General features: G+C 38.4%; 1 protein-coding gene across 2 annotated transcripts in view; it reads right to left on the reverse strand.

The window, feature by feature from the left end:
• Positions 1 to 22182, reverse strand: part of adamts3 (ADAM metallopeptidase with thrombospondin type 1 motif, 3) — a 278467-nt gene that overhangs the window by 13525 nt on the left and 242760 nt on the right. For both annotated transcript variants that reach the window (XM_057832049.1, XM_057832048.1), the window contains 4 exons: positions 9859 to 10015; positions 9592 to 9724; positions 6863 to 7070; positions 3820 to 3937 (listed from right to left, as the gene is read on the reverse strand). In XM_057832049.1, coding sequence (XP_057688032.1) covers positions 3820 to 3937; positions 6863 to 7070; positions 9592 to 9724; positions 9859 to 10015 — 616 coding nt within the window. The remainder of the gene's footprint in view (positions 1 to 3819; positions 3938 to 6862; positions 7071 to 9591; positions 9725 to 9858; positions 10016 to 22182) is intronic.

Raw genomic sequence — 22182 nt, forward strand, 5'->3', positions numbered from 1 at the left:
GGTTAGTGCCAAATAAACTGCCATCCTTGTTGTTCATTTTTACCTTTGTGTTGATGTTTGTTTGGTCGCCTATTCAATGAATTTTGAATTTAAATGCGCATAGGCGGAGTTTGACTTTTGTTTGGGGGGGGCATGTTGATGACCCCGAAACACAGTGTCAGCAACAGGGCTGGTTTTAGGCAGGCATGGATGAGGGGGCTGTCATTGTGACGTAATTTGTTTAAAAGTTTAAAATATATGTGTGAATCATTTTTAAAGTCGTTTTTTTTTAAACTAAATATTAGACATTAATTAATGATTCTAAGCTAAAAATGACAGTCATTTCAAATAATAAATACCATTACTAACCTTATTTTCATGGCTGGGTTGAAACAAAAGCGGTTGCACGACGTCTGTAAACGGGGGTTTCCAGGGTAAAACGGAGAAATTAAAAATAGTTCGGGGTTGATTGCGCCATGAATCTGCTATGGCAGCATATAGACACATTGTTCTATCAAACACAACAGTTCTTTTGGCTTAAAATACAGCTGTTTATTTTAAAGATGGTGCAAGAGCAGAAACTGCTTGTTCATATATATATGGCGGAAAACACAGACAAGACTGAAAGAGCAGTCTTGTCGGTGAGTGACTCACCGGCCACTTTATTAGGTACACCATGCTAGTAATGGGTTGGATCCCCTTTTGTCTTCAGAACTGCCTCAATTCTTCATGGCATAGATTCAACAAGGTGCTGGCAGCATTCCTCAGAGAGTTTGGTCCATATTGACATTATGGCATCACACGGTTGGTGCAGATTTGTCGGCTGCACATCCATGATGCGAATCTCCCGTTCCACTACATCCCAAAGATGCTCTATTGGATTGAGATCTGGTGACTGTGGAGGTCATTTGAGTACAGTGAACTCATCGTCATGTTCAAGAAACCAGTCTGAGATGATTCCAGCTTTATGACATGGCGCATTATCCTGCTGAAAGTAATCATCAGAAGTTGGGTACATTGTGGTCATAAAGGGATGGACATGGTCAGCAACAATACTCAGGCAGGCTGTGGCGTTCCAACGATGCTCAATTGGTACCAAGGGGCCCAAAGAGTGCCAAGAAAATATTCCCCACACCATTACACCACCACCACCAGCCTGAACCGTTGATACAAGGCAGGATGGATCCATGCTTTCATGTTGTTGACGCCAAATTCTGACCCTACCATCCGAATGTCGCAGCAGAAATCGAGACTCATCAGATCAGGCAACGTTTTTCCAATCTTCTATTGTCCAATTTCGATGAGCTTGTGCAAATTGTAGCCTCAGTTTCCTGTTCTTAGCTGAAAGGAGTGGCACCCGGCGTGGTCTTCTGCTGCTGTAGCCCATCTGCATCAAAGTTCGACTTACTGTGCATTCAGAGATGCTTTTCTACCTACCTTGGTTGTAACGGGTGGTTATTTGAGTTACTGTTGCCTTTCTATCAGCTCGAACCATTCTGGCCATTCTCCTCTGACCTCTGGCATCAACAAGGCATTTCCGCCCACAGAACTGCCGCTCACTGGATATTTTTTCTTTTTCGGACAATTCTCTGTAAACCCTAGAGATGGTTGTGCGTGAAAATCCCTGTAGATCAGCAGTTTCTGAAATACTCAGACCAGGCCTTCTGGCACCAACAACCATGCCACGTTCAAAGTCACTCAAATCACCAACTGTGTGATGCCATCATGTCAATATGGACCAAACTCTCTGAGGAATGCTTCCAGCACCTTGTTGAATCTATGCCACGATGAATTGAGGCAGTTTTGAGGCTGTTTGAGTCCAATAGAAAAATAAAATTATATATATATATACACATATATATACACACACACACACATATATATATATATACATATATATATATACACATATATATATACACATATATATACACATATATATATATATATACTGGACTGTCTCAGGAAATTAGAATACACAATATTCTAATTTTTTGAGACAGTCCTGTGTATATATACAGGACTGTCTCAGGAAATTAGAATACACAATATTCTAATTTCCTGAGACAGTCAGGAAATTAGAATATTGTGTATTCTAATTTCCTGAGACAGTCCTGTATATATACACAGGACTGTCTCAAAAAATTAGAATATTGTGTATTCTAATTTTCTGAGACAGTCCAGTATATATATATGTGTGTGTATATATATATATGTGTATATATATATATATACAGTGCTGCTCGAAAGTTTGTGAACCCCACAGCGATGGTCAGATTTTTTGTAAAAAAAACTAAAATAACCTTATTAAATGTTAAGTTATACCCAAATCCACAATACTGACATTCCAAATAATGGACTGAAACAAAAGAAATAGTTATATTGTCATTCTTTATTTAACAAAAGTGGTTGATTTAAGAAAAACTCAGATATCATGTGTGCAAAAGTATGTGAACCCCTTCAGTTAATAGGATATTGCGCCTCCTTTTGCAGAGATTACCTCAACCAAACGGTTTCTGTAGTGACTAATCAGCCTCTCACATCTACTTTGGGGGATTTTTGCCCATTCTTCCTTGCAGAACGCAGTCAGTTGAGAGAGGTTTGATGGGCGTCTGGCATGAACTGCTCGCTTCAGGTCCCGCCACAGCATTTCAATGGGATTTAGGTCAGGACTTTGACTGGGCCAGTCCAGAACACGAATCTTCTTCTTTTTCAGCCATTCCTTGGTTGTATTGCTGGAATGCTTTGGATCATTATCATGTTGCATGATCCACCTTCTGCCAAGCTTTAACTTCAAAACAGATGGCGTCAGGTTATGTTCTAGGATTTGACAATATTCCTCAGAATTCATGATTCCCTGGACTATGTGGAGTTGTCCAGGTCCTGAGGATGAAAAGCAAGCCCAGATCTTGACATTCCCACCTCCATGCTTCACTGTTGGGAGAAGGTTCTTTTGGTGGTATGCAGTGTTGACTTTTCGCCAGACATGGCGGTTTTGGTTGTGACCAAACAGTTCAATTTTGCACCTACATCAGTTGATGAAAACTCTTTTTAATTTAGTCTCGACAACACAACTGTTAAAAAAACAAAAAAAAACTACTGAATTGATTGATTAGGAAATCAGGTTGAAATAATAGAAAATTCCAAAATTTTGAGGGGGTTCACAAACTTTTGAGCAGCACTGTATATATATATATATATATATATATATATATATATATATATATATATATATATATATATATATATATATATATATATATATATATATATATATATATATATATGTATATGTATATATATATAAAAATTTATATTTCTATTTGACTCAAACAGCATTACTCCTGCAAATGGATATTAGAAAGATATTTGCTCGCAGTAAGGAGGAACGAGAGAGGTAAGATAGGTAACCCACCTAGGAAACAAACCACTTGTAGGTCACAACCTACCAGTTGATAAACACAGATTAATTGCATAACAGTTACAGTGATACATCCCCATTTCTGTCCAGACAAAGTATGTAGCAGAGTGTAGGATGAGGTGCATACTGATGGCTGAAAACCCACAAAAAAAAAAAAAAAAAACCTTTATACACTACCGTTCAAAAGTTTGGGGTCGCTTAGACCCCAAACTTTTGAACGGTAGTGTATCATATGGGATTTTTCATTATGTACATTACGGTTCAAAAGTTTGGGGTCGCTTAGGCCCCAAACTTTTGAATGATAGTGTATACATAAAGAACCTGTTAAATACATTCAAAATCCTTTGAAATCTAAATACTGCGGTCTCACTTTAAACAATTTTGAAAAGTTGAGAAGCCTGGCAATTTGTGATTCTCACCGTGGCAGGGTCCCTGCCGACACACGCGCACGTTTTCTGGCTTGTCACCGCCGCACTGGTCTCCAATTCGGCAGGAAACCAATCGCCTCTCCGTGCCCTCGCCGCACGTCACCGAGCACTGCGTAGCAAAGTAGAATGAGAACAAAAACTTTATTATGATTTTGTCAATTTATGACCTACAGTGGGGCAAATAAGTATTTAGTCAACCACCAATTCTGCAAGTTCTCCTACTTGGAAAGATTAGAGAGGCCTGTAATTGTCAACATGGGTAATCCTCAACCATGAGAGACAGAATGTGGGAAAACAAAACAGAAAATCACATTGTTTGATTTTTAAATAATTTATTTCCAAATTAGAGTGGAAAATAAGTATTTGGTCACCTACAAACATGCAAGATTTCTGGCTGTCAAAGAGGTCTAACTTCTTCTAACGAGGTCTAACGAGGCTCCACTCGTTACCTGTATCTATGGCTCCTGTTTTAACTCATTATCGGTATAAAAGATACCTGTCCACAACCTCAGTCAGTCACACTCCAAACTCCACTATGGCCAAGACGAAGGACACTAGAGACAAAATTGTAGACCTGCACCAGGCTGGGAAGACTGATTCTGCAATAGGTAAAACGCTTGGTGTAAAGAAATCAACTGTGGGAGCAATTATTAGAAAATGGAAGACATACAAGACCACTGATAATCTCCTTCGATCTGGGGCTCAATGTAAGATCTCACCCCGTGGCGTCAAAATGATAACAAGATCGGTGAGCAAAAATCTCAGAACCACACGGGGGGACCTAGTGAATGACCTACAGAGAGCTGGGACCACAGTAACAAAGGCTAATATCAGTAACACAATGCGCCGTCAGGGACAAAATACTGCACTGCCAGATGTGTCCCCCTGCTGAAGCCAGTACACATCCAGGCCAGTCTGCGGTTCGCTAGAGAGCATTTGTATGATCCAGAAGAGGACTGGTAGAATGTGTTATGGTCAGATGAAACCAAAATAGAACTTTTTGGAAGAAACACAGGTTCTCATGTTTGGAGGAGAAAGAATACTGAATTGCATCGAAAGAACACCATTCCCGCTGTGAAGCATGGGGGTGGAAACATCATGCTTTGGGGCTGTTTTTCTGCAAAGGGACCTGGACGACTGATCTGTGTAAAGGAAAGAATGAATGGGGCCATGTATCGAGAGAATCTGAGTGAAAATCTCCTTCCATCAGCAAGGGGACTGAAGATGCGACGTGGCTGGGTCTTTCAGCGTGACAATGATCCCAAACACTCAGCCAGGGCAACAAAGGAGTGGCTTCGTAGGAAGCATTTCAAAATCCTGGAGTGGCTACCAATATGGCCACCACGTAGGTGCATCTACCACTGTCAATGGCACTGAAAGATGAGCATTCCCAACCCTTTCTCCCAGTTTGACTGAACTGCACATTTTTCTTATTTCTTTCGGTTTTATTTACCATTTTATAGAAATGGAAAAAGTAAAGATTTTCCTTTTTATATTTAGATTTTCAACAAAGGAAAATAATGTAATTCTATATTTTCCATTCTTAAAAAATATATTTTTTTTTAATTAAAAAGTTGTGAAACCATTATTGTTTTTTGATTAAGAAAAGGGAAAAAATAAATATTAACTCCTTTTATATAATTTTTTATTTTTAACATGAAAACGTGTATGTATTTATTCATTTTTCATATTAGTTTTTTTTCTATCAAAAAGCTATTAAAAAAGCAATTATGCTCTTTTTATTAACTAATTAATTACATTTATTTTAGTTTATTAAGAAGATGAGATGATGAAATGATGACTGTTTTCTTCGTCCCTCGCACGCATAATGAATTGGATGTGCAGTGCCGTCAATGGCAGCCACATGAGTTAACCATTGGAAATGAAAGGCCTTCACAAAGGCTTTCAATATTTGCAATTAATTCTCTCATTTTTTTGTCTCGTTCATCATCTTAATCCTGTTAGAAAAGTTTTCCGAGCGTAAAAGCGCCGCTTAGCCCTCGTCAATGTGGAGCTTTCAAGATTACAAGATGTTGACTACAACTTTTGGAGATGAGTCATATGAAACCTGGGGGAAAATTTCACACTGCCAAACTGGGAAAAGAATTGGCTCGTGTTAAACCATCATCAGATGGACAAATATTGAATGTTGATTATTGTAGAGAAATTTGAGAGATTGAGAGATTTGTTGGTTTTCATCTGACGACTTGATTGCAGCTAATAGATCGATAAACAATACACATACTATCAATGTAGAAAAAAGTATCATGGTCCTTGTAGTGTTAATGTTACTAAACAGTGTGGTCTTGAACACTACCTGCATGCAGCGAATGTGCTTTGAGTACAAATAAAGAAAACGGCAGTTCCCTTATATCTGAATGTGAAAAATAAGGCGTCATTATAATATGTTGGGCAGAAAATGATGCGAATAGCCAGAAATCAAACTAAAATTAATACATTCGTTCATTCGATTACCGTGTCGCTTATCCGTCTTAAGCATTCATTTATGCCGTATTCATGCTGCATATGTACTATATGTTTATGATGTAACTTGGTTATGTGGCACCTTTTGGACAATGAGAGTCCAACTGAATGTAAAAGAGTGCTTATTCACTGCCACAAAAGCGGGAGCAACAATTCATTCTTAATTTACTGTACTTAACAGGCACATTTTAGGGCATTTCTGGTCCACTGCTCCATTTCTGTAGATTTTCGGGCTTTTTCCAGTCATTACCTATTGATATGAGTTCTTGATATCGTTTTTTTCCCTCATCAAAATTGGATGGGGCCATGGGAAATAAATTGGAAGGTTATTTTCAAGTTTTGTCAAAAACACTGTAGGCTATGTTTGACGCAACGTAACAACATTAGGAGAGAAAATAAAAGACAGTCTGAATAGCGTGGATATTTGGAAAGTTTGGAAGTTGCAATGATGCGAATTGGTCCAACTGTGTGGGCTGTGCGGCATGTCTAAAATGGGGATGGGAAAAATATACAAGTATTATATGTGTATAATAATCACAGAAAAACCTACCTCGGACCAGGCTCCGGTCCTCCAGTGCGATGGGCAAGCCAGGCGGTTGCAGGGCCTGCGCGTCTCGGGCCGGTCGGCGCCGCAGTATTTGCTGTGCACGGAGCGATTGGCGGCGTCATGCAGCAGTTGTACGCAGCGCACCGTGCGCGACTGGAAGCCCAAGCTGCCGCACGTGCGCGTGCAGTGCTCCCACTCCTCTGCAATCCACCTGAGTGCAAGATGGGGAAAAATGTTGGGATTTTACACCATTCCTTCGCACGAGCGTGGCCGAAAATAGTGCGTCTCCGGCATCCAAGAGAGCATTGTGCAGTGCCTGGAGGTTTGTCATCCATAACTGCAAAAAACGTCTATGATGGGTGCCCCATTATGGACTTTACAGCCCAAAAGTAAGTTATGCCTGACAACCAGGATTTAACACCGAATTTGGGGCGGTTGTGGCTAAAAATAGTGCAAATCTGGTTGCTTGGTGACACCTCTCTCTTCAGATTTAGGTAGGCCTAAAAGACTTATTTTCTCGGTCCCGCCTACTAAAAATAAAATGTGATTAGTTGATTTCCGCGTCACTTTTTAAACCAACACACATAGCTTAGCCTTCCGCTTAGATTCCTGAAGTCCTAACCAATAAACGAGCCACCTAATCAGAATCTTGTCAGGCTTTGTTCAGTCTGTAAGCCAAAATCTGATTTTTAGCCCATCCAGATTGAAATTAAAAAGCTCTTTTGTCGTCTGAACAATCCCAAAACACAGAAATCTGATTTATGAGAGACTGATTGAAACCACATACGGGAGGTAGTTTCATATCACATGGACAAGATGCTTCTCAGTCTGAACAGCCCAGATAGGTTTTGACTGTCCGTGATGTCACTCTTTCGTTGAAACAGCAACCTGTCTGTGTGTCAATAATGTGTCTGAACAGGCCCAGATCTGATTTGGACACTTGCTAAAACAGGGTATCTACAGGTTTCAACAAGCCAAATTTAAGACTCTTTAAAGGGAACCTCGGACTAAATAATAACATTTATCTTTTAAGAACTACGAGTCTTTCTATCCGTGGATCCTTTTAAGACTGTTTGAAGATCATACTGAATACAATTTAAGACCCATTTCACATCGGTACCGGCAACAAACGTACAAAAGACTTGAAGCAAAATGACAGGGCAGCACAGGTAGTTCCGCTTTGCAGTTACGTTTTGGCGTCCTCAAAAATCGAAACCTTTAAAAGCAAGACTAGAGTTCATGCATGTAAATAAAAGTAGTGTCAATAGATTTTTAAGACGTTTCAAAATCGACCTTAAGACGTTTTGTGAGATATTAGCAGAGTTTTAGACATTTTAAGGCTTTGAATTCAAATTATAGGATTTAAGACTTTTTTTTTTTTTTTTTAAACAGGTTTTAAGACCCCGCCAATACCCTGTAAAAATAGTGTGAACAGTCAGACCTGAAAATCAGTTTTGTGGTTGAATCTGATTGGAATCAGATATGCCTGCAGTCTGAAAACAGCCTTAGAGTTTGACAATTCTGATTTGATAATATGCTTTCAGGAAAGTAATAACACTTGCATTGCTGATATGAACTTACTTGACAATGGACATGACTACATCACAAATCAGGAAATATGTTTATGTCCAATACTTATAAATAAAATTTATTTTTGAAAAATACATTTTTTCAATGCAATACTCATTTAATGCAAAGTACTTTTTTTTTAAAGTTCAGAATTTCTTTAGTCCCTCTCTGAAGGCATAGAATACCCTAAAAGATCCCACTGCTAGTACGAACATGGTACTATTAAAACTATGATCATGATGACTACTTCTACTGCCCTACTAGTCTACTACTACTAGTATTATAACACTCAAGACTGGTCATTTAACGGTGACTGAAGTCCTAGTAAATGCTTATGACCTCATGTTAATTGTGGGTGGAAACGTCTGCGTACCACACGATATAATATTATTTGTGGTACAAAATTCACGATAACGATCTCACGATATGGTGATACAACAATCATCGAAACATGGGTCAGGAAATCATTCGACGATATTCAACAATACAACTAATAAACAGAAAAACAAGCCCTTTTCATCCTTCTGCCGTGAATAGGAATGAGTTGATAACTAGTAGATGTCCAAGCCGCTTCCCACTTCAAGCGGATTGGACGCCTATGGCCGTCAGTGGCAGCCAAATGGGTTCATTTTGGGGCATTTCATATCATTTTTTGCTGATTTTCGGTCACTTCCTTTTTTTCTTTTGGGACATTTACGGGTCACCTCCAGTGAATTTGGGGGCATTTACAGGTCACTTCATGTTGATTTAGGGTTACTGAAGAGGAAGTGACTCAAGAATGTCCCCAAATGAGTAGGAAGTGCCTCAAAATCAACAGGAAGTAACCTGAAAATACCCTAAAATGAACAGGAAGTCACCTGCAAATGCCCAGAAGATTGGCTATGAATACTCTGGTTTCAGTGCCAATGATGTCACTACAATAGATGTCCAATCCAGACAAAGTGAATTGGATGTCTAGCTCCTTCAGTGGCAGTCAGTAAGCTAACATTGACACTATTGGAAAATTTTGGTTGCAACCTGTTGGTCCTTTTTTTTCAAACAGTGACAACTTTTTAAAATGATACATCAATTTTTGGTGGGAGCATAACAATAAGTTTTTGGGCTACACAGTATCACATGACTTTATCAGCTTTCCTAACAACATGTGTGTTGACACCACTTACTGGGGCTGTGTGCAGTCCTGCAGGTTGCACATGCGGCGAATAGGCTTGGGCTTCTTGCTGACATCACAGTAGCCTCTGTGGACCATCTTGGTGTCACCCTTCTTCCGACATCCGTACTTGGTGTACTGATAGCCTAAAGCAATCAAAAAAAAAAAAAAAAAAAAAAGAAAAAGCAAGGTTCTGTTAGAAAACTCATGATTTAAAATCTAGTACTAAGCACTGGGTGAAGTGCAAATGAATGCATCATCTCGTAGATGCGTCCTTTACCTCCAGCGCAGGGCTTCGAGCACGGAGACCAGCTTTTGAGCGCCCACTCGTATGAGTCTTCCTGGATAACGTTGTTGTTGTTAACGGGCACCGAATCTTCATGGATGGTGTACTTATACATCAGAGTGGAGCGCGTATCATTGTCTTTTGGTATGATCTGGCGGATATGAAGAGGAACAGTGTTAGGAAGCCACATATAGGGACCTATTATCACAAAAGGCTCACTTTTACTGTGTGACTTATGTTTGTAATATGAAATGGAAGATTCAATGTTGGTGTAATGAGGTCTAAGTTCACGGAAATTGAATTCGGCTGCTTAAGCTCACACGAGTTATCTTGTTGAAAACAACTATATTCCTGACCTCTGTGATCTTGGATCTTATCACCCCAAAATTGAATTACCTGCTCCTTTTCCTATTGAAAATACAGGTGACTCACAAAAAAAAAAAAAAAAAAAAAAAAAAACAGGCCCCAAATTTTCTTGAATTGTTGTATCTTGGACACATACAAATTCAAATTGGCCCTGTGACCTTTGACCGCCTCACCCCAAAAGTGTAATCACCTTTCTGGTTTGTATTAAAGGGATCCTCGGACTTAAATACTTGTAGGCTCTAATAAACCACAACTGTTTTCTTTTACTAAAACATGTTATTAGAAACACAGTTGGATGGATGTTTTCTTCATACGTTTCCCGAAACCAAAAACTCGGAGGAAAAAATGTGAAGATTGAATCAACTTGCGCGGAATTTTAACGAAAGCTCGGTGAATCCATTCACATTTCATATGCAGTAAACATTTTGTTGGGTTCGCATGGTCTTTCAGAGGACAAAGAGGTAAGCCATTTTGATATTTTTAACTTATTTTTTAGCGTGACGTTGCTCCGTGCTGCCTCTGTCTGACAATGAATGACCTAAAAAGAATTAAAATGATATCTGACTGCTTCTGTTACCTTTTCTGTTGTTAAAAAAAAAAAAAAAAAAAACTTTAGTAAGGGGGAAGTGTTAATAATTTGTATAATTAACATGTGTTATCAATGAAAACATTAAAAGTGTTTGTTGGCTGTCACTGAGTAGCATTTGCGATCGCTACACACAACTAACAATATAAATTACCCCCAAGAACGGTCACAGACGTGGGACCTCTAACCAGAGGATATAATATATAAGAAAGACAGGGCTGGTGGTAAAGGATAGCTTGTTGAAAAAGGAGAATATCAATTTCAGTCGCGTAAGAAAAAGGTGTCGATAAAAAAGCTAAGGCTATGCTGAGGTCGGCTCTTTTTTTTTGGTCTTTTTTTAACCCTCGACACTCAAGCCATCTCTTTAACTGAACAATTTTTATGTTCTTACACATCTTTGCAAGTGAATTTGGCAGCAGACACATCCTTATTTTAGAGAATTGTTAGGTTTAGCTCTGTAAACATCTCCTTCGTACACGACTTCCATTCGTTTCCTATTGGGGACAAATGGTGGCGTGTCCTCCCCTTAGAAACAGTAGCTAACGTCATGAATATTAAAGAGCGGAAGTGACGAGTTGCTTGCGGTACGCCATTCAAAGTCGTAGGTTGCCATTGAAAGCTTTAGACCAATCCAATTGAACAAGGAGGGCTGGAAGCCGATAAACAAGTGTTCATTGACGTCTACTAGTCATAATCTCATTTAAATTTACAGCAGAAAGAGGATTGAATGCCTCATAATTGGACGTCCATCACCATCATTAGCACTTAAAAAGTTATTATTATTGAGTATTAGAACTCATTCTTTGCTCAACAAATATGAACTTGTGTTTTTTTTTTTTGTCTCATAATCAAGCAATCTTTAATTAATCCACTTTGAAGGTGAAACTGAAAATTCTCCTCAAGTTCTTTGTCATGTTTGAATAAAAGTGTATTGCCAATGACTGAACTGTGATCAAGTGCGCACATTCATTATCCTATCATAGAATTTGTCACCTCATTCGTACCTTGAAAAGTCACCAGAAGTACTGTACTTCAAAGCATAGACTGCTGTTTGATATCAAAAGACTAAATGAAAAATGAGTTGAAAAGGCTGATGTTAAGACATATACTAATGACACAACGAGCAAATTTTATGTTCTGAAGTAAGACTTAATTTACAGATAAATAAACAAAGATTTCACTCTGACTCTTTTCATTTATTTATGTTTTTTAAACTTCGTAACAGGAGTGTTTTAAAATGCAATTGAGGAGGGAAACCGGGGTAATTGGAGACATAGGGTGATGTGAGTCACCCCTTGGTATCTAAGTGAGGGAGCGCATTTGTGATCATGCAACCATGATGTTCCCTCACAATTCACTTTGTCCATGAGGATCCTCCTCCTACTGTGGGAAACATGTTTTTTTTACCCACAAAAATATATTTTTTGCATGTAAATGTTCCCTCTGTCAACTTAATCAGCTGTTGTGCCAAAGCAAATTGCTTTAGCTTGAAAATATTTTATCACACATGTTGATGAACTAACGACATATAAAACCATGTGATGATGTTAGCCTGTGTTGCTACATACTAATCCATCCACTGCACATGGCGCACCTTCATAAGCCTGGTCAGCTGACTCAGATGTGCCACATGGTCCCAGTCAGAAATTGGTTGGGAAAAGGTAAAGTTGCCATGAAATGACCAACCCCCCAAAAATAAAAAAGAAAAAGAAAATTGGAGTTGCAGTTCTGAGGAGATTGATGTCCTTGTCCCACTTGCCTGATGAAAAGAATTCTGAAAATGAAAGAAGTGATCCAGGAACCCTAGATCTGGCCATGGGTAATTTTGTCACATTATGTTATTATGTATGATGATATTCGATTATGGTGTAGTAGGTATTGAGTTGCGTTCAGGAGTTTAAAGATGTATTTAATCGACCAAACCCCATGATGCTGTTATTATTCTGACATTCATTCTGAACTGACGTCTTGTCAAGCTACCTGTTAGGATTCTAACTTTCACAACATTTGCTGTTATGATGTTTGAAATTAAGATGGAAAGCCTTATTGGTTCACTTTACCCCTTAAATTTTTCTAGTCTGTCTCAGTTTGCACTTTAGATGGGGTAAAGTAAGACATAAAAACAGTTTCTTTTAATTAGTTATATTTTTAAGATCTATTCATCCCAAGTACATTCGGATAATTTCTATTGCTAGGAAATATCCTAAATTATTGGGAATTATGCGAACTTTATTAGTTTGTTGTTTTTGCTTGCTTGGAAGAGAGTAAATGGAACAAAAAAGAAAAAAAAAAAACTTACTTAATAGTAAAATTAGATTCTCATTTTTAAATTACAAGTTACACACAAAAAAGGTAGTTACAGTAATAACAGTAAATGTAATTTGTTACTTTCCACACCCGCAAATAATTTTTATTGCAACTACAAGTACAGTTAGTCCCCGGGTTACGGACCAGTTACGTTCCTATGCTGACACTAAGTCAATTAAAGGGAATTAACCCTTTAAGTACCCCTAATCTCCCCCAAATATCAAAATAACTATCCAATAACATGCATTACACGTCATTGTACTGTCCATCAAAAATGCCTGTATATAACACCTTTTTTACTGCTTATTGTGAGTTTTCAATTGTTGTCAAATATCGTTTGTGTAGATTGGTATTGCTGTACCATCAGCCAGTCATAAACGCAAATTTGAGCCACTGTTATTGAAGATGAACCTGATTTCATTTTTATTTTAGTTTCATTCTCCAAGTGTTGATGTCATGAGCAGCTGAATTAAGTCAGCAAACAACACGGACGTCTAACATCATAATTTAGGAGCTTACCTTGCTGTCTAGCTAGGACTTAGCTCCAAACTCTTGGCGAGGACGGTACAATGATGTAATATAAATGTTTTTGGACAGTTATTTTAAGATTTTTTTTTTTTTTTTAATGGCTACCTAAAGGTTTCAATCTGAGTTACGCGGAAATTCAGGTTACGTCACCAGCGTAGGAACCGAACTCTTTCGTAACCCGGGGACTACCTGTAATTGACATTAAGTTAACATTACTCAAAAGTGAGGATTTCAACCTCTCACCTAGTTTTTACTTGGCACCGACAGACCGCAGAAAAATGGAGATGTGATTGGTTTAACATAGATATCATCATTATTGGCGGGTCACCTCAGCCATACACTACGCAACTCCTTCAAGCAGGGGGCCGCCCACATCAAGAGGAGCTATTCACAAACACACGCACGCACGCACGCAGCGAACTAACGGTGGATTTCGTTTCAAAAAGTACAAAAGCTGTACCACATACTGTATGTATGTATGTATATATCTATATCTATATACTGTGATATATATTAGGGCTGTCAAAATTAACGCGTTAACGGGCGGTAATTAATTTTTTAAATTAATCACGTTAAAATATTTAACGCAATTAACGCATGCGCGGAACGACCCACTCAAGCATTGCCGCGGACAGACTACAATGGCGCCGTTTGAAGTATATTGAGAGCTAAGGGCAGACAAGCAAGTGGAGTGGATGCAGATGTTACCGGCACCCGCCAAGGGGGCCGCTGTTATTTTCAATGTGACCGGCATTGTCAGATTGAGCAGTGAGGATGAAAGTGGTCAAGCGAGAGAAGGAGCGAGAGAGTAGAGAAAGTGCGTAGTTAGCTGGCAGGCCCGAGTGCTACTTCCCCACATGCTTTTGTTTTGTTCATAAAAGAATAAAAAAAAACTCAAAAAGTTCATGTGTTCGTCGTCGTCTTCCTCAGGAGGTAATAAGACGAACCGAGCCATCTGACGACAGTGAGCCAACATGATTCACCGAACAAATGGGGTCCAAAGCACTACCAATTTTTTAGCAGGATGAATTGGTAACGCAGACATTTATTGGAGCCGCACTATTTAATGGGTTACGCTGTAGCACCTGTTCCACAATTGCTATTACTATTGTGGCAAGCAACATAGGGAAGTATAACAAAAGGTCTTTTACTTAACACCATGACATGTACTCAACGCAGAGAAGATATATCCTTTGCAGGAACCACTGTGACTCATGGTTGCACAAATTCCCATCATGCATTTGGGCAGTTAAGAACCTTTAAATCGCTACAGTATCATTTAGTGAAAGCACAACAAAAATAATATTCCTATCTCTCAAAAATAAAATAATGTTCACAAAAAGAAAAGCGCTCAATGCAAAGAGATCAGGCATTCCCAATCAAAATAGCTATGCAAAATAATACACTATTCAAACATTTAGTTTAGCTAAAAAAAAATACACGAGATGGCAATATTTAGTCACAATATACAAACTATCAAAAAAACTATAACTTGTACTCACATTCATCTTTTATGAATTAAAAGTCTTTCTGTCCATGGATCCCTTTCACAGAAAGAATGTTAATGTTAATGCCGTCTTGTGGATTTATTGTTACAATAAACAAACACAGTACTTATGCACAGTATGTTGAATGTATATATCCGTCTTATCTTTCCATTCCAACAATAATTTACAGAAAAATATGGCATATTTTAGAGATGGTTTGAATTGCGATTAATTATGATTAATTAATTTTTAAGCTGTAATTAACTCGATTAAAAAAAATAATCTTTTAACAGCCCTAATATATATATATATATATATATATATATATATATATATATATATACTGTATATAGGGGTGTGACAAAATATCAAAATGGTGATATATCGTGATACTTTGTATCCCAAAAGGTTATCGATATGCTACTGCCAAGAATCGAGATATCGTTTTAAAACGGTGTCAATGTCAAAAAAGAAATAAATAAAAGGCTGCATTGATGGTGCTCGACACCCAATCCATTTAGACTGGGAATGTTCGTTTTCGAAATCAGAGCATTCACAGTCATTCTTTCTGATTTTCAGGGCATTTACAGGTCACTTGTTGTTCATTTTAGGGCATTTACAGGTCATTTCCTGTTGAGTTTGAGTCACTGCCTATTCATTTGGGTGATTCCCAGGTCACTTCCTGTTCTGTAAATCAAAATAAACAGGTCACTTCCTGTTTTGTAACTCAAAATAAACAGGAAGTGACCCATAAAATACCCCAAAATCAACAGGAAGTAACTGAAAATTAACAGGTAAATGACCTTAAATGGCCCAAAATTACCTCATTGCCTGACATTGGCTGCCACTACCGGCCATAGACGTTCAATCCGTTTGAATTGGAATGGATGGCAGCGAATGAATCGCTGTCATCCTCTCAGTTCTAATGGATTGGACGTGTACTAGTGATCAAATCAATCCAAGTCACAGTAGAAGCTTGTTTTTTCTGTTTATTAGTTGTTTGTAGAATATTCTAGAATGATTGTCTGACCAATGTATCGATAATCATATCGTCAGATCATCGTTATCGTGAGCTTTGAATCGCAAATCTTATCATTTCGTGAGATACCAAGAGGTCCCCACTCCTATATACAGTGGGGCAAATAAGTATTTAGTCAACCACCAATTGTGCAAGTTCTCCTACTTGAAAAGATTAGAGAGGCCTTTAATTGTCAACATGGGTAAACCTCAACCATGAGAGACAGAATGTGGAGAAAAAAAACAGAAAATCACATTGTTTGATTTTTAAAGATTTTATTTCCAAATTAGAGTGGAAAATAAGTATTTGGTCACCTACAAACAAGCAAGATTTCTGGCTGTCAAAGAGGTCTAACTTCTTCTAACGAGATCTAACAAGGCTTCACTTGTTACCTGTATTAATGGGACCTGTTTTAACTCATTATCGGTATAAAAGACACCTGTCCACAATCTCAGTCAGTCACACTCCAAACTCCACTATGGCCAAGACCAAAAACCTGTCGAAGGACACCAGAGACAAAATTGTAGACCTGCACCAGGCTGGCAAGACTGAATCTGCAATAGGTGAAACGCTTGGTGTAAAGAAATCAGCTGTGGGAGCAATTATTAGAAAATGGAAGACATACAAGACCACTGATAATCTCCCTCGATCTGGGGCTCCATGCAAGATCTCACCCCGTGGCATCAAAATGATAACAAGAACGGTGAGCAAAAATCCCAAAACCACACGGGGGGGACATAGTGAATGACCTACAGAGAGCTGGGACCACAGTAATAAAGGCTATCAGTAACATAATGCGCCGCCAGGGACTCAAATCCTGCGCTGCCAGATGTGTCCCCCTGCTGAAGAAAGTACACGTCCAGGCCCGTCTGCGGTTTGCTAGAGAGCATTTGGTGGATCCAGAACAGGACTGGGAAAATGTGTTATGGTCAGATGAAACCAAAATAGAACTTTTGGTAGAAACACAGGTTCTCGTGTTTGGAGGGGAAAGAATACTGAATTACATCCAAAGAACACCATACCCACTGTGAAGCATGGGGGTGGAAACATCACGCTTTCTGGCTGTTTTTCTGCAAAGGGACCAGGACGACTGATCTGTGTAAAGGAAAGTATGAATGGGGCCATGTATCGAGAGATTTTGAGTGAAAATCTCCTTCCATCAGTAAGGGCATTGAAGATGAGACGTGGCTTGGTCTTTCAGCATGACAATGATCCCAAAGACACAGCCAGGGCAACAAAGGAGTGGCTTTGTAAGAAGCATTTCAAGGTCCTGGAGTGGCCTAGCCAGTCTCTAGATCTCAACCCCATAGAAAATCAGTGGAGGGAGTCTAGAGGAGATCATGGAGGAATGGGCCAAAATACTAGCAACAGTGTGTGAAAAGCTTGTGAAGAGTTACAGAAAACGTTTGGCCCCCATTACTGCCAACATAGGGTACATAACAAAGTCTTGAGTATATACAATCCTTCCTGTTTGTACAGTGGGGAGAACAAGTATTTGATACACTACCGATTTTGCTGGTTTTCCCACTTGCAAGTCATGTAGAGGTCTGTAATTTGTATCATAAGTTCTCTTCAACTGTGAGGGATGGAATCTAATACAAAAATCCAGAAAATCACATTGTATAATTTTTAAATAATAAATTTGTATTTAACTGCATGAAATAAGTATTTGATACATTAGCAACTAGTAAATATTTCGGCTCTTAGTTCTTTTTTAAGAACCCCTCCTGTTCTCCACTCATTACCGGAAGTAACTGCACCTGTTTGAACTTGTTACCTGTATAAAAGACAACTGTTCACATGCTCAAACAAACAAACTCCAACCTATCCACAATGGCCAAGACCAAAGAGCTGTGTAAGGACATCAGGGATAAAATAATAGACCTGCACAAGGCTGGGATTGGCTACAGGAAAATAAGCAAGCAGCTTGGTGAGAAGGTAACACCTGTTGGAGCGATTATTAGAAAATGGAAGAAGTTCAAGTTGACGGTCAATCTGCCTCGTTCTAGGGCTCCATGCAAGATCTCCCCTCGTGGGGCATCACTGATCATGAGGAAGGTGAGGGATCAGCCCAGAACTACACGGCAGGACCTGGTCAAAGACCTGAAGAGAGCTGGAACCACAGTCTCGAAGAAAACCATCGGAAACACATTACGCCGTCATGGATTAAAATCCTACAGCGCACGCAAGGTCCCGCTGCTGAAGCCAGTGCATGTCCAGACACGTTTGAAGTTTGCCACTGACCATCTAGATGATCCAGAGGAGCAATGGGAGAAGGTCATGTGGTCGGATGAGACCAAAATTTAACTTTTTGGTCTAAACTCGGCTTGTCGTGTTTGGAGGAAAAAGAAGGATGAGTACAACCCCAAGAACACCATCCCAACCGTGAAACATGGAGGAGGAAACATCATTTTTTGGGGCTGCTTCTCGGCCAAGAGTACAGGACGACTGCACCGTATTGAGGGGAGGATGGATGGGGCTATGTATTGCCAGATCTTGGCTGACAACCTCCTTCCTTCAGTGAGAGCCCTGAAGATGGGTCGTGGCTGGGTCTTCCAGCATGACAACGACCCAAAGCACACAGTCAAGGTAACTAAAGAGTGGCTCCGTAAGAAGCATCTTAAGGTCCTGGAGTGGCCTAGCCAGTCACCAGATCTTAACCCGATAGAAAATCTATGGAGGGAGCTGAAAGTCCGTGTTGCCCGGCAGCAGCCCCGAAACCTGAAGGCTCTGGAGAAGATCTGCATAGAGGAGTGGGCCAAAATCCCTGCTGCAGTGTGTGCAAACCTTGTCAAGGACTACAGGAAACGTTTGGTATCTGTAATAGCAAACAAAGGTTTCTGTACCAAGTATTAAGTTTGATTTTTGTGATGTATCAAATACTTATTTCATGCAATTAAATGCAAATTTATTATTTAAAAATCATACACCATGACTTTCTGGTTTTTTGTATTAGATTCCGTCCCTCACAGTTGAAGAGAACTTATGATACAAATTACAGACCTCTACATGCTTTGGAAGTGGGAAAACCAGCAAAATCGGCAGTGTATCAAATACTTGTTCTCCCCACTGTACATACATACAGTATAGCCTATACATACTTATATAATATAGTTTTGTGTTTTAATTTACAAAATGTTACATGGCAAAAAAACAGGTTGGAAAGTCTTTTACAAAAGCTTAATAATAAGAATAAATAAATATCACCCTTTTACTTTAAGATATCCGCTGTCATGAGTGGGCAAGGTGGACCCAAATGCAGGGGAAACGGGGAGGCGCGGCAAGGTGGAGGAAAACTCAAAAATGTTTATTGCTAGTTAACAACAACAACAAAAATGTACAAACAAAAACCAAGGGGACCAAACACAAGGTATCAAAACTTACAAAAGCAGGGATCCAGGAATAACAAGAGCAAGAACGTTGACGAAACTGACGTTTGGATAGACATATGGATTGACAATGACTGAACAAAAACAGACAGCACATGGGGAACTTAAATAGAAGCATGGGATAACGAGAGAATGAGACACAGGTGGTTGATACAAGAGGTAGCAGATTGGTCAAGACACAAGGAGCAGGCCACAACAGGTGAAATCAATCGTTAATCACATGGACATGAAACACTAGGGCAAAATCCTAGCAAAACTTAAATGAAGGCATGACAATCCGCAACTTGGGTTTCACTACTAAAAAACACAAAAGCATCATTCCAAAGAAAAAAAAATGGAAGCTGTATTTTTTTCAGGAACATTTATGGTAACATTTTTTGCACCTCTAAATTGTTCCGCCCCATAGGCATTTATGTGTGCGATACTTTACTAAAGAAACATCACAGATGAAATGTTGAACATTTTGTTTAATGCATAGAAACACACATGCTAACTATCTATAAGGCATCATAATAAATGCTTAACAAACCGTTAAACAATTAACAAGTCAACAATAAATCATTCATTTACAGTTTAGTAATGATATATTAACTAGTTATGACGGATAGTTATGAAAAAGTGTTACAGATTTAATTGGACAAAAACTTGGACCAAAAATGTCATCTTAAATACAAAACAAAACAAAAAAATACGCAGGTGTTTATTTATGTTCTGGCCCAAAACTTATAAAACAATACTTTTTTTTCGCTTGTATTTAATATTTGGTAAAGAAGCTCACAACTGTATTCAGATTCCCCTCAGTTGTACTATTTCCAACAATACCCCCTGTGATTTGGACGGACAAATTGCACTGTGTCTCATCTGAATTATAAATTAAAAAGAGTGACACTGAAAGTAGCAAAAAAGATCATGGGTTTTCTTTTCTTTTCAACGTATTCCAAGTCGCACTGTATGAGCAATTTCCATCCAATTTAAGTCTCCCGTCTATCATTATGAGTCCATAGTACACCCCCGGGTTACCTCCACTGGGATACAATTACAGCCTTATCATGACAGGTCATTCAAACCCTGGAGGCCTGCTGAGAATGTCATGACAATTTAATGCAGAGCCAGGCGAGGTTTTGAACCCTTGTTCTCAATTATGGTGATGGTGATTTTAAGGTGCTATGAAAAGCTACAACATGTGATTTTAAAATAATAGCAGACCATTTTTTGGACACAAAGCCATCAAAAGTGACAGAAAAGGCTTAATAATGAAAATAGATACTTATTAGGCCTCATGCCTGGATTGAGCTGTAGATTTTTGCTGTCTGGTAACATACTATCTATAGGCATTCTAGGGATGTAGGATGTAGGGATGTCCCGATGCTGATTTTTTTTAAAAACTTCCGATCAGATCCGATTTTTGTCAAGATATGTTTGCCCATACGGATCTGATGCTGATCCGATACCTATATTTTTATATCAGAAAAATATATATAAATAAATAAAAAATAAAAATTCTAATCAAACCAAACTCAACTGGGACCTCCTCAAGTATATTACACAATGCTCTGTTACTATCTTTAATCTCTAAAGAGCAGTAGTCTATATCACTCAGCGGACATATTTGCCTAGAATGGATTGGAACGGTATAGTACTGGTAACGGTTCAGTACGAATTTGGTACAACAAGGTAAACAAAAAAAAAGTCTTCTTTATCACAGCATTTTAAAGTTAAGTTATTCTATTTGCTAAAAATAAAAAGCAGCTCTTGTTAAAGTGGAAAAATAAATAGAAGAAAATATCAAACTTGTGAATGTGTTTTTATTGTTCTAACATCCCTTGATTCAGTTTATGTGCAAAAACAACACACCCTTTTTTATAGGAATCGACTGAGGTAACAGTTAAAGTTTGGTAGCACTCGCGAGCTTGGTCACTTTTTTATAAAAATAAGATACTGTACTATCATTTTCAATGTTTAATTACAAAAATAAATAAGTAGTGTTTCAATGACCACTGCCTAGGGCTAGAGCAAAAAAAAAAAAAAAAATCCTGATTTGAAAATATAAATACACTTCAAAAAGTGTTAGTAATATTTCATTTGATAGTTCACACTCTGTACATTTGCCATAACTTTCCCAGTAGTGATCAATGATAACTTTTTCTATTTCTGTTTTGGTTTGTCTTTTTCCTGTAACGTCAGTTGTTGGTTTAGGCCAGTGTTGTTTTTGGCAGCCCTTTTAATTTTCGTCTTGGTCTTAATCTTTTGGACGATAATACTTATTAGTCTTTGTCATATTTTAGTCATCTCAAAATGTGTCTAGTTTTTGTTGAAAAAAAACAACACTAATCTGGTGTAGTTTTACTCGACGTTTACTAAAACTGTTTTCATCTGTAAAATTAAAAAATAAATAAATAAATAAAGTTATCCAACTATTTCGAATGAACAGTAAAAGACGAGCACATATTGTAGCGTCTACAAGGACAACGCTACACACTCAGCAGGAAAACAGTACATTATTTTCAATGAATTATACCCACCTGGACGCCACAAACTGTGTGTAAAAAATTTTAAAAAGAGAGAAAGAGTTTAAAAGGATGTTCGCTGTTAGCATTAGCCTAAAGCTAACACAAACGCATTTGCTATGCTAATGCT

Source organism: Corythoichthys intestinalis, chromosome 3 (assembly GCF_030265065.1).
Source record: "Corythoichthys intestinalis isolate RoL2023-P3 chromosome 3, ASM3026506v1, whole genome shotgun sequence".
Taxonomy (NCBI): Eukaryota; Metazoa; Chordata; class Actinopteri; order Syngnathiformes; family Syngnathidae; genus Corythoichthys; species Corythoichthys intestinalis.